Below are 18,930 nucleotides of genomic sequence, written 5' to 3' on the forward strand. Positions count from 1 at the left end.
CTTTCTTCTTCTCCCCAAACCATTTTGCCCTTCTCCTCCACAGCAACAATTCCTCCTCACCACACACACAAAGTTTCTTTTCCCATCACAAAGATGGAACAGAAATTTGACAAAAGTTTCCATGCCCATCTCAAGCTTCCCTGCATTTGACATCAGTTTCAAATAACAGAGGAAGTAGTATGGAGCTGACGTAGTCCTCTTCAAAGTCCACTCCCAACAAGGTCACCTTCGCAGGTATCCAGAACAGCAGCACTCCTCGAAAGTGTTTAAGAAAGAGACCCAAAGCACCTTCTCTCTATATAAAGTCTTGTTACTTACTAAACCAGTAAATATTACTTACTACAAAGTTCAACCACCCATGTTCATACCTTGTCATGAGGAATTCCCTGGAAATAGTTTCAAAGTGGAAACCTAAGGAAAGTCAGGTACACCTGAGGTACTGAGAATAATGACCAAATCATGGTAACAAAGCAACCAAGGAAATCAGAATTTGACTTAATAATTGCTGATACAGAACTGATGATGCATAGTAACAGTATTTAGCTTCAAGCAGCTTGTCGTCGTCGTTCACCTTTAACCATTACTTCAGGAGCATCCAGTTTATTCAGGAACTGGAACACCACTCTTATGAAGAAAGACTGAGGGAATTGGGTCTCTTTAGTCTGGAAAAGAGACGGTTGAGGGGGGACCTGATCCATGCTTATAAATACTTAAAGGGTAGTTGCCAGGAGGATGGGGCCAGGCTCTTTTTGGTGGTGCCCAGAGACAGGACAAGAAGTAACGGGCACAGACTTGAGTATAGGAAGTTCCACCTTAAATGAGGAGGAACTTCTTTACCTTGAGGGTGGCAGAGCACTGGAACAGGCTGCCCAGGGAGGTAGAGGAATCTCCACCTCTGGAGACATTCAAAACCTGCCTGGATGCGTTCCTGTGCAACCTGCTCCAAGGTGGCCCTGCTCTGGCAGGGCGGTTGGACTAGATGATCTCCAGAGGTCCCTTCCAACCCTATGATTCTATGATTCCTAACATACTGCAGTGCTTAGACAAAGCATTTCATTTATTTAAACCCATAAGCACACTTTCTTGAAAAATACTTATTCTGTTCATGAACAGCTTGCAGTTTCACTCTTGCATGCTTCCACTGAAAGGGGTCATCCTACTTTTAGCCTCCATTCCCCCCTCCCAGCTATGTATTCCTACCATTTTCCCAGCAGTAGTACCTGCGTGGCCAGTCAAGGTGAACCACAGCTGAAGACCAACCAAAAAACCCTGAAAGAAGGTTTACAGCTGGAGCAGATTTTGAGTCCTCTGTCTCTCATCAGCTGAGGATTTTGATTTGGCCGGGCTTGACAGCAGCAATGCTGACAGAGCCCTCGGAACAACCTGAACCAGAAGGCAGCAGAACCAGAAATTTTACCTTTATGACTTCTCCTCCTCCATCTCTAGCCCCCCTAACCCCCTCCCCCCCCCCCCAACATTTCCACTGGATTAGTCAGCCTTTTTCCATGCAATTAATGAACTAAGTGTGGCTAAATGTATTAACGAAGATTGCAATGTGTGAGGAGTGTTAGTTCTGCAAGGCTGGTCTTCACACTAATTAAGCCATTCCTCCTATGAAATCTCTTAAAAGCCTAATAACAACTTTCAGCTAAATCCAGATCAAAGACTTCATTACCTAAACTCTTTAAAGGTGCAACTATATACACGTGCATGCCACAGGATCTGATACATCTTTGAAATCTATATTAAAGCATTACCATTTGCGAATAAACCTCACGTGCATTTTTCAAATATCAACAAGCTCAGGTACAGGCCAGGGAGAAAGAGAAACGTATCGATACCATAGCACGCCTGCTAGCCGTGTTTCAACAGCAGTCCCAAAGAGGTTGTAACTGGAGTTGAACAAAGACTTGTTTGCTTTATAGATGCCAGGAGCCACACACAGAAAATCGCTCGCTTCTGAAACAAGTTACTCTCAGTTCAGTTTCTCCAGAGGCCGAGATAATTATATCCTGGTGTATTATTGCATTAACCAGCACTACCTGGTAGAGGCAACGCGCCAGTCCTAAACTGCTTTAAAACGGGGCTCAATGATAACCGTAGGAGAGAACAGCACAGTTTCACGGTTCACCCCACGAAGGGCGTTTCTCCAAGCTGCCCGAGGAGTGACTATTAGCCACCTAAGCTGTTCCAGATTCACGTTCTGTACACAGTCGCTCCTTTGTCCCCCTAACCCCACCGGGTACACCAGACCCAAGGGGGAGCAACAGAGAGCCCTGCACAGGGAACTCTGCCTTCCGCCATCCGCCCCGCTAAAAGCACGAGACGTCCATAGTCAGACCCAGCAACAGCTGAGGAAAGCCTTCACTACCATATTCCGTTTTTCCTTGCCGGTGCCTGAACCAGAAGCACACAGGCTTTTCTTCACACTTTCGCGACACCTGGTATTCTCTCGAAGAGGCTAAGGCTGGAGCTACACCTCCTGACGCTGTCCTGCCAGCCGAGCAGCAATGGCACACCAGGAAAACGGAGAGATCAGTATTTTTCCCCCCGAGGGGATTGACAACAGAAACCTCGGATGGAGTGAGGCTGTCCACTGCCACAGGCAAGCCAGTTGCTCTTTCTGCTCCCCCCCCCCCGACACAGAGCTGCACTTGAAGAATTAAAAGTAATGAATGTTTTCAACATATGGATTTTTATGACCAAAAACCCTCAAAAGGAAAAAGAGTGAAAAGGTCTCTCTGCAAAAATTAATCCTGGAATTAACGTGATTCATTTGAAAACTCACCAAGTGTTGTCTTACAAGTTATTATACACGAACACCTGTAAGGAGCCAACTATTAATAGTACCAATGAAACTGTCGTACAAAAACAAAGAAGTGCTACTTGTGGCACTATGATTAAGGCTGTGTCAGCAGTTTGATTTTCATGACCTTAACACTCAGCTGTAAAAACGGCCTTCAGTAGAAGCAGCGTATTGCGCCTGTACCCACGGGGAGCACGGTTTCTGTTTTCACTGGGTAAAATGCAAGAGTCAACTATATTTTAATACATAATCTCCGAACAGTAAGATCCAGAATTTGCAAGTCGTTTGTGGATATAATCATCACCAAATAAGGCTACACCTTAAAAGACAGTTTGGTAAATACTGCAAGACAGAAACTTGGTAGAGTGCGAGAAACTGAGAAATAAGAGTGTGTGATTTTTCTGCTTTGGCATACGTTCTTCAAGAATTAGAGGTATACCAAAGGAACTGCGTGCTAATACACAGTTCACAGCTATAGATCTTTGTAATCTGGCCACCATTTGCTTAAACACAGAACGGCATTAACAGATTTATGTTTGAAAAGGCACCACTTGAGATCCTTCAAGCAAGGAAATCTGTAACCAAATAATAAGCAGTGAGTGATTAGCCCTGAACACGCACAAAATTAAAAGCCCCACTTACGCTGACACAGCACTCACATCTGTCCCAAACAAGCATGAAAAATGTAGCGTTTCAATCAAACGTGTGAGGGATATACTACTGAAGAGGTCCTGCCAATAAAAAAGCACCTCCTTTTAAATAAAATGCAGAGTCAAACCAAATAGAATGTGACCAGACTCCAAAATAACCTCTTCCCAGTGTGTTCTGACACATCAGGCATACTGCAGGGGTTCTAGATTTTATTCTGTTTAACTATTAAGTTTAATTACGACAAACATTACAGACTAGCTTAGCAGGCTAGCACTCTTGACTGCCTCAGTGTGAAAAAGCTGTAGTGTCTCTTAGTTGTAATATTTAGTAAGATAATTTAATTAAACACTCAATTTTAATAATCTGATTCCCCCCCCATATAAACAGAGCTATGTTTCTTCCACATACATAATGCCAAAGGCAATACAGTCCTACTCTAAAGAAAGAAACAAGAGTAGTTTTTCCTCCTGGCCTTTTCTACATCTTTTCCCCTTATCCCACATTAAAATGAAGCCTCCTCATTAAAATAATCAGAGGAACACGTGGAACTAGAAAGACTTAAAGGCAACACCTGACAAATTCTGTAGATTTATAAACCCCTCCCCTCCTCCATCTTTCCCTCAGTCCCAAACAAGCCAGAGGGAAAGCGGAACACACACACAAAATGTTAAACTGAAGGGAAAAACCCCTATCTGAACGGTCAAGAGTAATCTTTTAAGCCTTAAGAAGTGAATTAAAAAAAAAAAAAAAAAAAAAAAGAGATTCGAGTTGATAACTAGCCAATACCATTCCCATAAATTCAAATTCTTTCTTAGTGAAAGCAATTAAAAAAAAAAATCATCAAAACCACCCCCACTTAAAGTGAAGAACTGGTCAGGATCAAACTGGTGACATTATTTCACTCAGCATATTGAATCGCTCACAAGATTTCAGACCTTCATTAGGACCATGGGCTTGTACTTCCTTCAAAAGAATCTCTCTTTAATTGATTTTTGGCCACCCTTTCCCTTTTCCTACCATCCAGGGCTATAAACTGGCCCCATCCTGTCCTTCAACACATAGAGGCCATACAGTAGGTGCCAACATTTGTAAGTAATTATAAGGAAGTTTTACAAGGGGAACATGGACAGTCATTAGCTTACACCAAAATGCTACAGTCTCAGTGAACCAATAGACAAAAATACCTGAACTCTCCAGAGAATTTTTGAAGCAAAACCATTTTTGGCTGGAATCACAGTTTAACATCAAAGTGACAGCAATATAAGACACATCACTGAGTCCAAGCAAGGCGGAAATCAAAACGCGCCAGTCAGTCCCTGAAAGAGAAAGACTAGAGGGTCGGGCATTGAGAGGACAGCAGCGACAACATCGCTGCAGTGGGGTGAGAGTGCTCAGGAGGCAGGCGGTGATTTGGGAGCTCCGTTCCTCTTCAGATCAACTCCCAAGGCATCAGTCTCACAAGAGCAGTACCCGTAAAAGCACTTAGTCCCCGTTTCTTTAACTGCATACGCACACGTTTACTCCACAATATACTCTTCTTACTAGAAGAAACAACACAAGTTACCCAATTCTGTCACCTTTGCTTGGCCTGTAGAGTACTTCGGGTTATAAAATAAATGCTTCCTCGCTGCCAGATGAAGTGCTACTCAGGACAACACAAGCATAAGCCCCATCAGGCAGCCACCCTAAGCACCTTTCACAGTCAGCAGAACAGATACACCTATAGCCAACACAATTCACAGCGCCAGTCGTCTTATCCCAAGGTAGGCAGCTGCATTTGCTCAAACAAGCCTGGGCTCTCAATCAGCTAGAGGGTTCTCACCCACCGAACCAGCTGCCTAGACAACTTGCTCGGGTGTAAAAACAGTTAAGCAAGAAGGTTCCCGCCCGAGATGACAGAATCCATCACCAGTAACACGGGCCCATACAAAGGAGATGAAATAGCTTCAGTTAATTAGTGAGAGTTCACCATCACATTTTGAAGTCCACCAAGTAAATCTGAGAGAAACTCAACCTACTTTAACCACTGTCAAGAGTAAGCTGTATGTCCACCACTGCAAGTACTAGTTACAACATTAACTGATGGGGAAGTTGTCTATTTCTAATGCGCATTTATTTCCTGCTTTACACACCTTCATATTAACTGAAAATAACTTAAACCATCATTTAACAGTTCATTCGATTTATCAAAATCAAAACCACAGCATTATTGCTTAGGGAATTTCAGTAGTCTTAAGGTTCTGTTCGTTTTCAATTTGCCAAGTTTGTGTTACACTTCCCTTTAATTGATCAAGACAGACAGATGCGAGATCCTGGATGCGATTAAAACTGACAGAGTTTTTGTGTGTGACAGAGCTGAATGGCACTGTAAAAGGGATTAGCAGTCAGTATTTCCCCATCTGAGCTACTTTCCAATTTTAAGAGAGTCTGATCTCTCATACAGTTTAAACAAGAAAAGCCACAGACAATGATTTGAAATTCTACTCACACGTCACAAATCAAAAAAAAAAAATCGCACCACAATAACGCATGTCCACAGAGGTGTTTTTTTTATATAAATGACTAAGTAGTGAGCCAGCATAACTGCAAGAGTATGAAAGTAGAGAGGTATTACCAACAGAAACGCAACAAGCATTATTTTGGGGACACAGTCAGTATTAAGACCCCTATTTCAGTCTTGAATAACGAAGAACTCTCAAATTAGTAAAAAAAAAATCCTCTTCTCATTTTAAAATGCAGGAAAAGGACTGAAACAGTCACACTATATATTCAACTATAAAGGGCTCCAATAAGACCATAGGAACATTTAATGCATATCAGGTGACCTTCAGAATTTTAAGAAATCAAATCCATGAAGCAAAACCACACAGTTATAAGTTTTTCAGTCTCGGATCAGCTGCAAGTATGACTATTTCCCTAAAACAGGCTGACAAGAGCATAAACTGAAGTTTAACTCTTAGTCTTTATGACTTCCTTGCCTTCACATCTGCAAGAATAATTCTCCAACTTTATTTCACCTTCAAGAATAAAATGATATATGCTACCGAGCCTGCAGACCTACAACCACAGAGCCCCTGCTGCTGTTCAAAGGCCAGCCAGATTCTGAAAAGGCTTCCAGCACCACTGCAAACATTGATGGGGGGGGGGAACCCAACAACTTATAAGCAAAGAGGCTGTGAAGTTCTGCTGGTACAGACCAGGCTCGGGCTTCAGCAGAGCAACACTTGACCAGTAACAACCAAGTCAACACCAGCAAAGAAGGTTCTGAGCCGTATCTTCCTAAGCATTCCCATGGAACACAGATACTTGACAAAGCCACCCAGGAGATGGAAAAATATGATAGGTTGCATGTAGGTCTGAAGAGCTCTGTATCCCTTTTGTCTTATAGGATTTTAATAGTATTTTAACTTCAGAAGCAAACAGCATGTTGAATTTTGGCAAGCATACGATGACAGACTACTACTGTGTAATCATGGGAAAAGTTACACTGACATCAAAACCACAATTATTTAGCTGTACGAAATCCAGAAAGCATAGCCAGAAATTTCAGCATTTCAAAAACAAATCTGCTCCACAGTAACGTTTACGCTTTTTGAGAGCGATATCAGTGCTAAAGAAGGCAAGGACACCAACCGGCAGCCAAAGGTAAAGTAGGCTGTTCCTTATCTTTCTAAAAGAGAAATCGCAATCAGGAGGAAACTACGGGTCACCACCAGTATCACTGATGAGGTCAGCCGTTGCTAATGCACCTAAAGAGATCCTGCATGCATGAAACAAGTGTTAGGAAAAAAAGCAAACAGAATAACCACACCCTGTGACAGCATGCCTGCAATTTGACAAGCAGCAGCCTAAACAGTCAGATGTTATTTCCCCGTTCCAGAAGAGCATCAAGAGAAATGCAAAGGTAGGGACTACAGTAGCAGACAAAAGGGACTGCAGCATATCAAACTAGAAGCATAAAAACCAGAAACCGAGCATGAATAGGAGCAGTCAGGAGTATTCCTGCTTGACTTCAGGTTTTCTTTCCTTCTAGATATCCATACCATTCAACGTGCCTTAGGAAAGGCTTAATTCCATTCATAAAATGGTAAATATGTTCAAGCTACTTCTGGCATGGGTTCAGACATTATAGGACGCAAATAAGAGAATTGCCTATGTTTTTCAAGATGCTAGGCGTTTTCTGACTTTTTGGGGGGGATGAGGGGGGCGGGGAGGGGGTCATTTAAGTCTTCCATTGCAGTATAGTGACATGCTACCTTTAAGTGCCTATGAATACACAAGTACAGTTACAGTAGACCTGACAGCATATCTATGACTTCAGCACTATCCTGGAAGGTAAAGCTTTAGAGATTTGTATGGGATATACCTAACATTCAAAGAATATAATCTCCCCAGGAACTTGGAAGAAGAGGAAAAGAAAAAAAGCCAAGAGGCACATATTTAATAGCTATGAAGGTGTCAGATATGCAGCAGAGACAAGGTATCTTCTCATTACAGCAAAAGCACTCAACGAGACATTCAACACAGCAAATTTTTTGCTTCGGCATCAGATTTCACCACAGGCTGTAGGAATTTTGAGAAGAATTTCCAAGCAGCAATAAATGAGTCAAATGAGAACTAAAGCAATGCCCTGCAAAAACTTTTCATAAAATTTGACTGTATCTTACTATATTTAATAGTTAGATTTTTCCAGAGCAGGCATTTTTTCTTACTGTTATTTCAAAGGTGTTCAAGCACAGCAAATGGAGCTCAAGCTAGTTTATCTACTTGGAAACTCTTTGCAAAAAGCCAAGATCCACGGCATCCCACACCCAAGGCAAGTACATTTCTGTGGCTGACACACCTGTTGGACCACTATACTTAGCTGAGCATCACTACAAAGCTGTTGTGATACTGTCAACTTCTAACTGACCAATTTTAATGCACGATGCAAGCTGTACTGTTATTCAATGCAGTGGAGCCGTCTCAGGGTACAGCATCAAATGCTCTTCAATGGTACTTATCACTGAACTAACAGCAACCAGATCATAAAGTCAATGGATATGTCCTTAGACTTAATCTGCTTACTGTCAGATAACATTTTTGAGTTAAAGCAAAATTCATGTTTCCTATTTAAAAAAAGTCTTTACAGTAACACTCCTGAAGGAAGCCTGCCTTAAGTATACTGCCTTGTGTGTATTTGTGAATAAATGAAAAGAAAAATTGTTGCAACATTTACATTGCATATGAGGAAGTTCAGCTGCTTAATGACACATGTAAGAAGCACAGGTGACAACAGATAAGCTAGTTTACATCAACTTGTTTGGCAGGCTTTACAAAAGCTTCGTTATGGATTTAGATTAAGTCTGTGCACACCCTCAAAACGGAAAGAGCTATAGGGACTTTCCAGTAATAGAGGAGACTGGACACAATTCCACTCTTTCACCTCACTTCCTACAGCTTTGCTTAATTGAAAGTTCTGGACATAACTGCATCCCTTGGTTCATATGCATATGACCCAAAGGAATTACTTAACTGAAGTGATGAAAAAAAACAATCAGTGAATTCATATGAAAGAAGCATGAGATGACAAAAATATAAAGGGGGAAAAAAAAAAAAATCTTTATTATTTGTTTTGCTCATTTGGCTAAAAAGCAACCCAAGTAACAAGAAGAGATTTAGAGTAAGAGAGAGCACACACCTGTGAGAGGAAATTAGACATCTGCCAGGCTGCTGACTTGCCCTTGTGTCATTGTTCACCTAGTGCTTCAAGGAAACCACGCTTTCCAAAATAAGCCTGAGTTGTGCTACAACAGTGCAGGAAAAGCAGGGCTGACAAGTTTGTAGGAACAGATACTTAATCGGTACTCTACTCCAGACCCAGAAGTATGAAGAAGCTGGGATAAAGTTGCTAGAAATTGTAAAGAGAGAGAAAGTACTTCCTGCCTCCCAGACTAAATGAAAGCGTAGGTAAGTGCAAAGAAATTCAGTCTCAGTACTCCTCAGAGAAATAAGATGTGGGCAACAGGAAGCACCACTAGGGTCAATACCAGTATCACAACTGCACTGAAAAACCTTTTATTCAGCTTCCATGGATTACAGGGATCAGAGTAGTAACTTTGATGTGTTCTTCACACAGGCCATCAGCAGGTTTAAGTACTCCATTTTCCTTGTCCTTCTGCATAGCTATCTATTTTCTAAGAAACTGACTCCCTTGTGCAGAAAGCTCAACAGCCAAAAGGATCTGAAAGAGACAATCAGAGGAGAAAAATACCAAAACTTAGTCGGAGAGGATGAAATCACAGGAAAAAGGTTTTCCCAGAAGCTCGCTCTTCAGTTTGGATTGGCTGTGGGTACACAGAGATGATGCTTCAACTCTTTAAAAACTTAAAGAGAAATACAGACTCTGTTTACGCTGTCAGTCACTAATCTTCATTAAATTAAGAAAAAAAAACAACACACAAACCAAAAAACCCAAGACAAAGCAAGTGGCATGCTGCTGGCAATAAGATATCCTGCTCTCCTTGTCAGTCAGTGCAGCAGTGGCAATAGCCCCCATGACTATCCACAGCACAAGAAACTTCCATGATAAGTGTTGCTTGGAGGAAGTCAGCTTCCCAAACCCAAATTGGGTACCATTCTTCTATCTGTTTCACATCTTAGCACCGTTAAGATGAACCTTATTTTATTTTTCCTGGAACGTTTTCAGTATTTTACCTACTTTCACAGCAGGTACATATCACAGCATACAGTACCTTATAATTCACTTGCTGTTCACAATGTTTTTCAATCCACATCTTATGGTCAAACACAGGGAATCAGATTGCCTGCACTGGTCCTTGAGTTAATACCTGCTAGCTGAGCCAGGCTACCAGAACTTCCCTCTCCAGTAAGCAGCTACAGAATAGACTTCACTGGCAGTCACAAACACTGAGCAAAGCTGTGCAAAGATGGAAACAAAAAAAAGGGAAGTTAATACATCAAGACATCCATGAACTAATCTTGCATCAGCCATACTTTTTACCATTAATATCCTGTAGCTTACTTATGTGAGCACCACTAACTGCACTATTCTGAAAGACAATGGAATATAGCTGGGCTCCTCTGGGCAGGCACAGAAAGCAGCCAATATCCTGGACTCCCAGTTCTTGGAGAAGACAAAAGCCCAGTCTGCACATATTGTTGTGAAGTATGAAACACAGATGAAAGAGTAAAACATTGGACCACGTACTTATAAATTCCTTTGGTAAGAGGTCAATGCATGAGCTGAATTAGACTATCTGGTAACCCCTCTCCCTTCAAAGGGGGAGCCAAGACAATCTAAATTCAGGCATCTTTCTAGAAGTAGGACCTCTGTTTTCAGAGAATAGTCTAGTCTCCCATTTCCATATTTGTTATACTACTTTTCAATAAAATACCTTTTTCTCAAGAGTTTTGGACGAAATTCAATAGCAAAGCTTCTTATTTATATCCTGTAAAGGGAAAGATCTGGAATTATATTTTAGGCAAGCTTGGGTTTCATGCCACAGCCACTATTCATCTGCTGCAGAGTTTTCAACTAGCCGCTTAGGACACCTTGTCACAAATTGCAAGTGTTCCACTTCTGATACTGTGGAGGACTCACAGAATCACACAGGTTTATGTTGAAAGTGACCTCTGTGGATCATCCAGGTCAAGATCCCTGCTCAATCCAGGGTCAGCTAAAGCAGGTTGTTTGGGGCCATGTCCAGTTCGGTTTTGAATAGCTCCAGAGACACATACTCCACAACCTCTCTGGGTAGTCTGTTCTAATGCTTGACCACTCTCATTTAAAACAAAACCACCACCACCCAAAAAAAAAAAACCAAACACACAAAACAAACACCACACACCCTCTCAAGTTTAAATGAAGTTTCTTGTATTTCAGTTTGTGCCCAAATTAGTGTTCCTAGATCTCTGCATCCTCAAACTAAGGTAAGAATGTTCAATACAGCTGAAGTTCTCACTCAGAACAACTCTTGGATACTCAGAGACAGCAATTGAAATAGAGTACTAGATTTCAACCAAGATATTTGTTCAAATGAAAAGACAGCAATACTAACATTCAGCTTTAGCCAGTTTCAACAAAAACTATCCTCCCACTTCTATGCAGAAAAGCAATCCTTTGGATTTCATCCTTCACCTGGCAAGCCAATGTCCTCTGTCTGGTACAACAGGCTATAACATTTCTCTACATCTGCCTCCTAAGCATACACACACTCCACAAAGATTCCTACCTCACCACTTGATCACAATACTTAAAGAAAACAGCTTTTCTAAGAGGTTGTTTAACTGTTTCCTTTACAAGGCTTTTCCAAGAAAAAGTTCTTTTAGCCAGAGTATCAAAGGCTATGTCCTGGTCTGAGATAAAACAGAACCAACAGTCATACTCCATATCAGCTAGTCATTACTTTTTTTTTTTTTAAATACTAAGCAATGAGTCACGTTCTCTTATTACTGGTAGTTTGCCCCACAGGGTCTGTCTTGCTTGGTTTCATTCTCAATGGCCAGATTAAAAAAAAAAAAAATATTAACCTCAGTTCACAAGAGCAAGTCTTGTTTTCTCAGTATCTCCCTCCCCAGCCCTGATACGGTTAGCCTGTCTCAAACTACAAACTGCAACATCTGCATAAAACTTGCAGTCACATGTATGGGGGTTTGGTGTTACAGGAATAGCAAAGGCCGCAAGCAACTGATTGAACTTCTGATACCAGAAAGATAGAGACAGACCTCATATTCTACCTACATCAACCAGTTGGAGAGAATCTTCTTGCATTTCTGCATGCACGCTCACTTGTCAGTCCTATTTACTCTATCTTAGGGTTTGGTTGAAACTTCTGAGGCTGCTACTTTAAGTTTTGCCAAACAGCAGTTCAATTTGACAGAACTGCAGGCAAGGGCTCAGGAGCTGGTGCTAGTACTGCTGCTGTAAGAGCTCTCACAGGGCAGACACACAACTGCTTTCTTCATCCTCAATTTGCAATAGCCTCTGGCCATGTACTGACACTCACGTTCTAGTGCATTGCTTCATTCAAAGCTGAGCTTTATAAGTGCCTGTTGAATGATCTCGGTCTACAAACTCTTACTTCACTGTCTCTCCAAGTAAAGCAGAGCAGCACCAGACACAAGATAGACGTTATTCACCGCTCATAACCCAGTGACTGAGCAGGAAAGTAGAAACATCAACATATAACCTCGTAGTTAGACTCGGCCCCGAGTATTTCTTGGTATTCCTCCAAGAAGTCAAATATCTAAGTACTCTTACAAGCATCAGCATACAGAAAGACAATCGGACTGACTGCAGTGCAATCAGACTTTCTGGAAAGATATTTAAATGCAACTTTAGCAGACATTTAGTCACAGTGCCTAGAAAACAATGCTGTCAAGAAGTACTGCTTTAGTAGCTTCCCCAAATAAGGGACAAGACATAGCTGCACATCTAGAATAAAATTTGTTACTTATACTGGTATTTGATTCAAAACTCTCATTTTTACAGAGTAATTCAAGGTATCAAAGTTGGAAAAGTCCAGCACATCTATTTTACATTGTGAAAACACTCTTCCAATAAGAGTCACATTCTAGTTTTGTAAGAAAATATTTTCATTTTAATAGACACAACAGGCCTGTTTCATTTGAACTACTTTTCCTTAATTTAAGGAAAAGAATGCTATGCATTACTCACAAGTAGTCTACCAGCAGACCAATACCTACGTGACACTTCAGAAATGTTTTTCATCCATCCAGCCACAGCAATTGCCTCACTCTGGAAGTCATTTTAGCAAAACAGTGAAGTGTGGTTCATCCCCCTGCTGTGGTGGGAGAAGAGAGATAAGGGAAATCTCAATACTGCAAAAGGCATGTACAACACCACTGGCTACATGCTTAAGAGTCTCTTATCAGTAACGCAAGTGGTAGAATGGTACTGATTTCATGCTAACCCCACTGGTAAATGCAGAATTTGTAGAGATTCATTTATCTGCTTTGATTCCATAAAGACTAAGGTCCAGCCCTTGCAGCCAGAACACTGTTTGAGTCCTGACCATACAATTATAGGATTTGTTTTCTTTTGTCGCTTTACCATGCATATTGCAAACTCCTTTTATTTGGCCAAAGGTCACAAAATCACCTTCCTGTCAGTAACACATTCACCCTTGCAGTGACCTGTCCTTTTTAATATCATGTATCTAGAAAAGAAGTAAGCCATGTGAACTGGTTTTGTTAACTGGTGCCGTAAACTGGCACATGGCACCAGCCTCCTGTCACTCACTATACAGAAGAATTTGTGCAGACAGCCCATCCTCATCTGGCATGCTGTGAAGTCTAATGAATCCTATTAGAAATCCATGAATCAGAAGTTACAGCTGTGCTATATCTCCATGGTATATTTCAGTTAAAAGCTGCGCCATTGTCAAAATATAGCCCTAACCTGAGCTCAACTCTTTCTCCATCATAGCAGAAAGAAAATCCCATCTTTTGTCAGTGAAAAAGATGGGCAATGGAGATGTTCACAGCTATACAGAAGTTCTGAAAAATAAAATGAATTGTCCGATTTCAACACTATGACTAAGCACACTTGCTGTGGCATCATCTCAACTCGGGAAGGGCTGCTACAGTTCAAGCAGCACCTTAGTTTGGCTTGAGAGTACTCTCAAGACAAACGCCCAACTCCATGTTTTCCCAAAATGGTCACAGCCCAGTTAGCTCAATGCTTCTCCCACCTACCCTTGTTCCAGGAACCAGTCACCACTGTGTCTTAGTTCAGCAAATACTCTCAGAGTACGCTGGCCCCACGCAAACAAAAGCGCATTCGTTTTACAATGCAACTGTGCCAACTTGCTTTTAAAAGAGTTTTGCTGTAGTGTAAGGAGCCCAGTTTAAATAAGGGGAGTTTACCATCCTATTCTGTTCTAAGCCTTCCTCAGTCTAAAACGATCCAAGCCTTTATCTCCCACTTTCAAGGAAGAACATGAAACAGACCAACTCTTTTAGCCCCATAATTAAAGTAACTACCTGGGAAAGACAAAGCCTGAGGTCTAGTTTCCACTTCAGCATATTTGTACATTTTACACATGGCAATTAAGTTTAAAAACTGATGGCACTACGACTTTCTCCCAGGAGGTGGGACATACAAGTCTGCCTATTCTAAGATAAGAAACAGAACCCAGGTCTCCCATTTCTGGGTGAGGCCTCTCCAAATAAAACAACTATTATGTAAAAATAAAGACAGGGCATGAAAGAGGGGCAAGGAACAAGTACTACGATGACGTTCTTCAAAGTTCATCTAAGAAAAGAGGGACAACGATTCCTCAAAATGATGGAGGACTACAGGACCCCAGAAAAGGCCACCCTCAACATAAGACTTCCATCCTAAGCCAACCTCACCAGCTAACTTGCAGGTATCCCAGGCTAGCTCTGGTTCTCCACACGTTCCAACAATATGCCTGACAAAGGTTAAATCAAGGTGGAAGAACTGCTTTAGAAGTAGAGAAAAACAACAGAGAACACAGTGCTGAAAGAATTGTAGCATTGTAGCTAACAGGCCTCTAACTTACTATCTCTGATGAAGAGAAACGTACTTCTGCCAACAAACTGGAAGACTGTTCACACAGCAAAGTAGTCCTTGGGAAAGCTCTGACTGTGCTCTTGCTAGAAACAAACATCAAACAAAAATATTAGTTACAAACAGATCATTAGTTTTTCCTCTTCTCAGACATCATTATATCTCCTTGTCAGACAGCTGCTTGGAGGGGTCTCCTAAGGCCACTTTGGGCACACAGCTGCTACCCTATGGGAAGTGCGCGCACCAGAAAATATTGTAAGAACACACAAGAACAGACATAATGAGGTAAAACACAAACAGCAGGTGAACACTCAAAGCATAGTGCAGGTTCTCCTAGATAACAGATGAAAGCTGCTATGACACTATATTGTCTCTGGATTTACTGCCTCATAAAAGGTCAGGTCGCTCTTCTACAGAAGAAAAAAGAAGCACTGACTTACACTGTCTCAGAGTAAAAGAGCAATATGTTTATTTTGACATGTTCTTTTCTGCAATGCTCACGACCTTCTAAGTGATCCACACCAACACCTCACAAATGGATCTGCAACCATACCAGGACAAGTCACAGTTGAAGGGGAAGATGTTCTTCCATGCATGAAGCTGTCACTGATCGAATGCAAACCGTAAAGGAAAAAATTTGGATTCTAAGATGCTTACTATAAAACATTACCTACTTAACAGGTTATACCAATCACAGAGGATACACCCTCCGAGCAGAAGTCATTCAGCACGTTCCAAGAGATAAGCAACGCACAAGCAGAACCCTTTTTTTTTTTCCAGGCAGTAGGCAACATCAACATTGCAAAGTAAGGTGTTCCTCAAATATGACTAAGTACATCCACAACAGCTTTTATTTAGCACCCACATGCCAGCAAAGACACAACAGTGTAGACCTCTGCACTGACAAACAATCCAACCAAATATCCTAGCTGCCTGTTCGGACAAAAGCTGCAAACTGCACACATTAACATCCCTGCAGATCTCACCAGGTTAAAACTCACCACCAGCACATCTTCTTTCACAGTGCAGAAGTTGCTCCAAGGGAAACCGTGATTTATTTTCTTTCCTTGCCACCCTTCTCCTACACCTTCTGCTCAAAGCACCAGGACTCAGAGTATCATTATCCCTATGAGTAATACAGCCAAAAAAATTGGAGACTGCAATGAACACACATGAATACAAAAGCAGCAGCCTGGGGAGACGCTTTTGTCACCCATTCAGGCCTGGGTATAAAGCGGGTACTGACTGTAACGCATGGCTGCCCAGTGTGTGAAAGGGACAGGTGACGAACAGCCCCTCTGAGCGACAAGTCCGCTGAAACCAAACCTGATAGCGAGCAGCCCCACACCTGCACTGGTACCACACTGCAGCGCTACCTTCACCGCTGCAGACCATCAGGATGAAGAGTCCCAGCACCGGCTCCTCGTGTTATCCCTTACAGGTGTGGCTCCTTTCTCCCTGACACTCACTTCACACCTCACCTGCGGTACAGGTTTAGCTGATTTCTTAGGAATCCCAGGTAAAGGTTACTATAAGACAGTCCAAAGCCGAGACAGAAAATAAGCGATGGACCCCCCGCCCCCATACACACCTGGTGAAAGTCACCCGTAACCCCCCCAGCCAAACAAGCCCCAGCCACACCTGGGTGAGGCCGGCAAAGCCCCGTACCTCGGGGCGGATAGAAGCGGGCGGTCTGTCCGTCTCTGTGCTTGCCGGGGCTGTCCCAGGGACCTTCTGCACGCCCACAGCTGACTGCGCGAAACCGTGAGGGGAAGCGGGCGCGGGCACCAGCGTGGGGGTGTGTGTTGGGGGTGGGGGGGCAGCTGCCCCGTTAAGGGTGTTTTAGGGGCCGGGAACACACCGGCGAGGATGCGAGCAGAGGGGGGGGGGGGCGGGCCGCCGCTGCCCGCGGACGCGGCCGGTAGCCCCACGCCAAGCCCTCCACCGCCACCGCTCCCACGCGGGGCCTCCCCCCGCATCCCCCGCCTCCGCCACCGGGAGCCCCGCCAGACCCAGCTGCCCACAAGGGGAAAGCCATGGACCGAGGGGAGCCCCCCCGCCCTTACCTGCCCGGTGATGCCGGTGATGAGAGCCACCTTCCTGCCGTTCATCTCGTCGCCGTCGCCTCCCGCCGAGGCGGCACAGGCACACGCTGCTGCTGCCGCCGCCGCCGGCTGTGCCATCCTCGCGGCGGCAGGCACGGCCCAGGTGCGGAGACAACCCGCGGCGGAGGCGCGGCCGCCGGGGGCAGGCTCACAGCGCACTGGGGGCGGGCACGGAAGGGAAGGACGCCTGCCGCCACCCGGAGGCTACCGCTGCCGCTCCGGTCGCCACCGCGGCGGCATTTCCGCGCTCGCTGCCCGCCGGCGCTCGCACTCCCACCCCGCCCCGCGGCGGCCGCAGGTGCAGCCCCGCCCCTGCCGCCAGGCCCACCCCCGACCGCGCGCTTTAAGTCGGCCATCCCCTCCCCTCGCCTCGCCCCGCCCCGCTCAGCCCCGCAGCCAATCAGGAGCCCCGACACTTTCTTAAAAGGGACCGGAGACGCAGCGCGCCACTGCTGCCGGCCGGCGCGCCGCGGACGAAGGCGGTGATTGGTTGAGAGCGGGCGGGGAGGGCGCGGCCTTGTGCGGCGCCGCCGACTTCCTGACCGCGTGTCGCGGAGGAGGAGAAGGAGGCGGCGGTGGTGGTGGCGGCGGCGGGCGGGCACGGAGCGCACAGCGCCCCCTGCGGCGCGGAGGAGCGGGACGGCGGCGCTGGAGGCACCGAGTGGCGCGAGTTAGTGCGAGTAGCCGGGGACCGTGCCCCAGCCTCCACCCCCACATACACACCCACAAAGCCTCTCGGCCCTTTGCCGCCCCGCTGCCCGCTCCCCGGGGCCTACCGGCTGTGTGAGACATCAAGAGAGGGAGCCCGGGAGTGCCCCGGCTGCAGCGGGCAGCTCTGGGTCGGAACAGCCTCCCTGTGAGGCAGCGGGTCTTCCTGGTCTTTCCTGCTTCTGGAAGTAGGGGCTCATAAACGACCCAAAAGGCTCCTGGAAAAGGGATTTGTAATAAATATTTCTTCTCTTGATGAAGCACTGAATGGGCACTGTATTTGAATGGTGCGACCTCTGCATACGCAGACAATCATTTTACTATAATTTTACTATTATTATGGTTTATTGCAGCGTGTGGTCAGAAATTGCTTGGTGTCATTGAAAGCCTGTAATATATTAAAAAAAAAAAAAAAAGCGGGAGTCTGGGAGCATACTGCCTTTCAAGTGGAATTATAATCTGGAATCCTGAATGCTTTCTTGCACGCTGCTCTCCACACTCTCAGTTTAAAGCCTTTTAGTTGCAGCCTCCTACTCTGTGATGGAAGGGAGATGTGATGTCGCGGTTACCCAGTTGCAAGACGTCATCCCAGGTGTACCATTTCTGCATCTTGTTCCCAAAGCCTTCCCCCAAGCGTGTGCGGTTTTGTAAGGTTGGCAACGTTGGCTACTACTTCTGCAAAGTGATTTCATTCCACCACTGATTGCTTTGTGGGTGTACAATCTCAGGTTCGAAAGAGGAGGGACACCACAAATAATATAAATGTCACCCTCTCAGTTTTAAAATGACATTGGGACACAAAAAAGACATAAAATTCTGAGAGCTTCAGGACTCTGTACATGAGAAATAACGCACAAAACTTACTTTTATTTAAAAACTTCGGATTTGAGATTGGAGGGATTTAGGAACAAGTTTTCTTACTTATTTATATAGATCGTTCCATCTCCTCCTAGATAAGAGCTGCATAAAGCAATGCATGAGCTACAGGATTAAAAATTGTTCTTTATGTGGCCAGATAAGCTTGTAATTTCTAGCTTTCACTGCCAGTCAATTGAATGTACTCCAAAGTAAAGCTTGCTGCCTTTCTGTGTTCTGCTCAAGAA

At 44.1% G+C, this 18,930-nt stretch overlaps 1 protein-coding gene across 1 annotated transcript in view; it reads right to left on the bottom strand.

Moving 5' to 3' along the window:
- Positions 1-17,382, bottom strand: part of GMDS (GDP-mannose 4,6-dehydratase) — a 442,696-nt gene extending 425,314 nt beyond the window's left edge. The window contains exon 1 of the mRNA XM_082499607.1: positions 17,081-17,382. Within this exon, the coding sequence (XP_082355733.1) occupies positions 17,081-17,197 (117 nt within the window). The 5' untranslated portion in view covers positions 17,198-17,382. The remainder of the gene's footprint in view (positions 1-17,080) is intronic.
- Between the last annotated feature and the right edge of the window lie 1,548 nt (positions 17,383-18,930).

Source organism: Vanellus vanellus (genome assembly GCF_965231255.1).
Source record: "Vanellus vanellus genome assembly, chromosome: 2".
Classification (NCBI taxonomy): Eukaryota; Metazoa; Chordata; class Aves; order Charadriiformes; family Charadriidae; genus Vanellus; species Vanellus vanellus.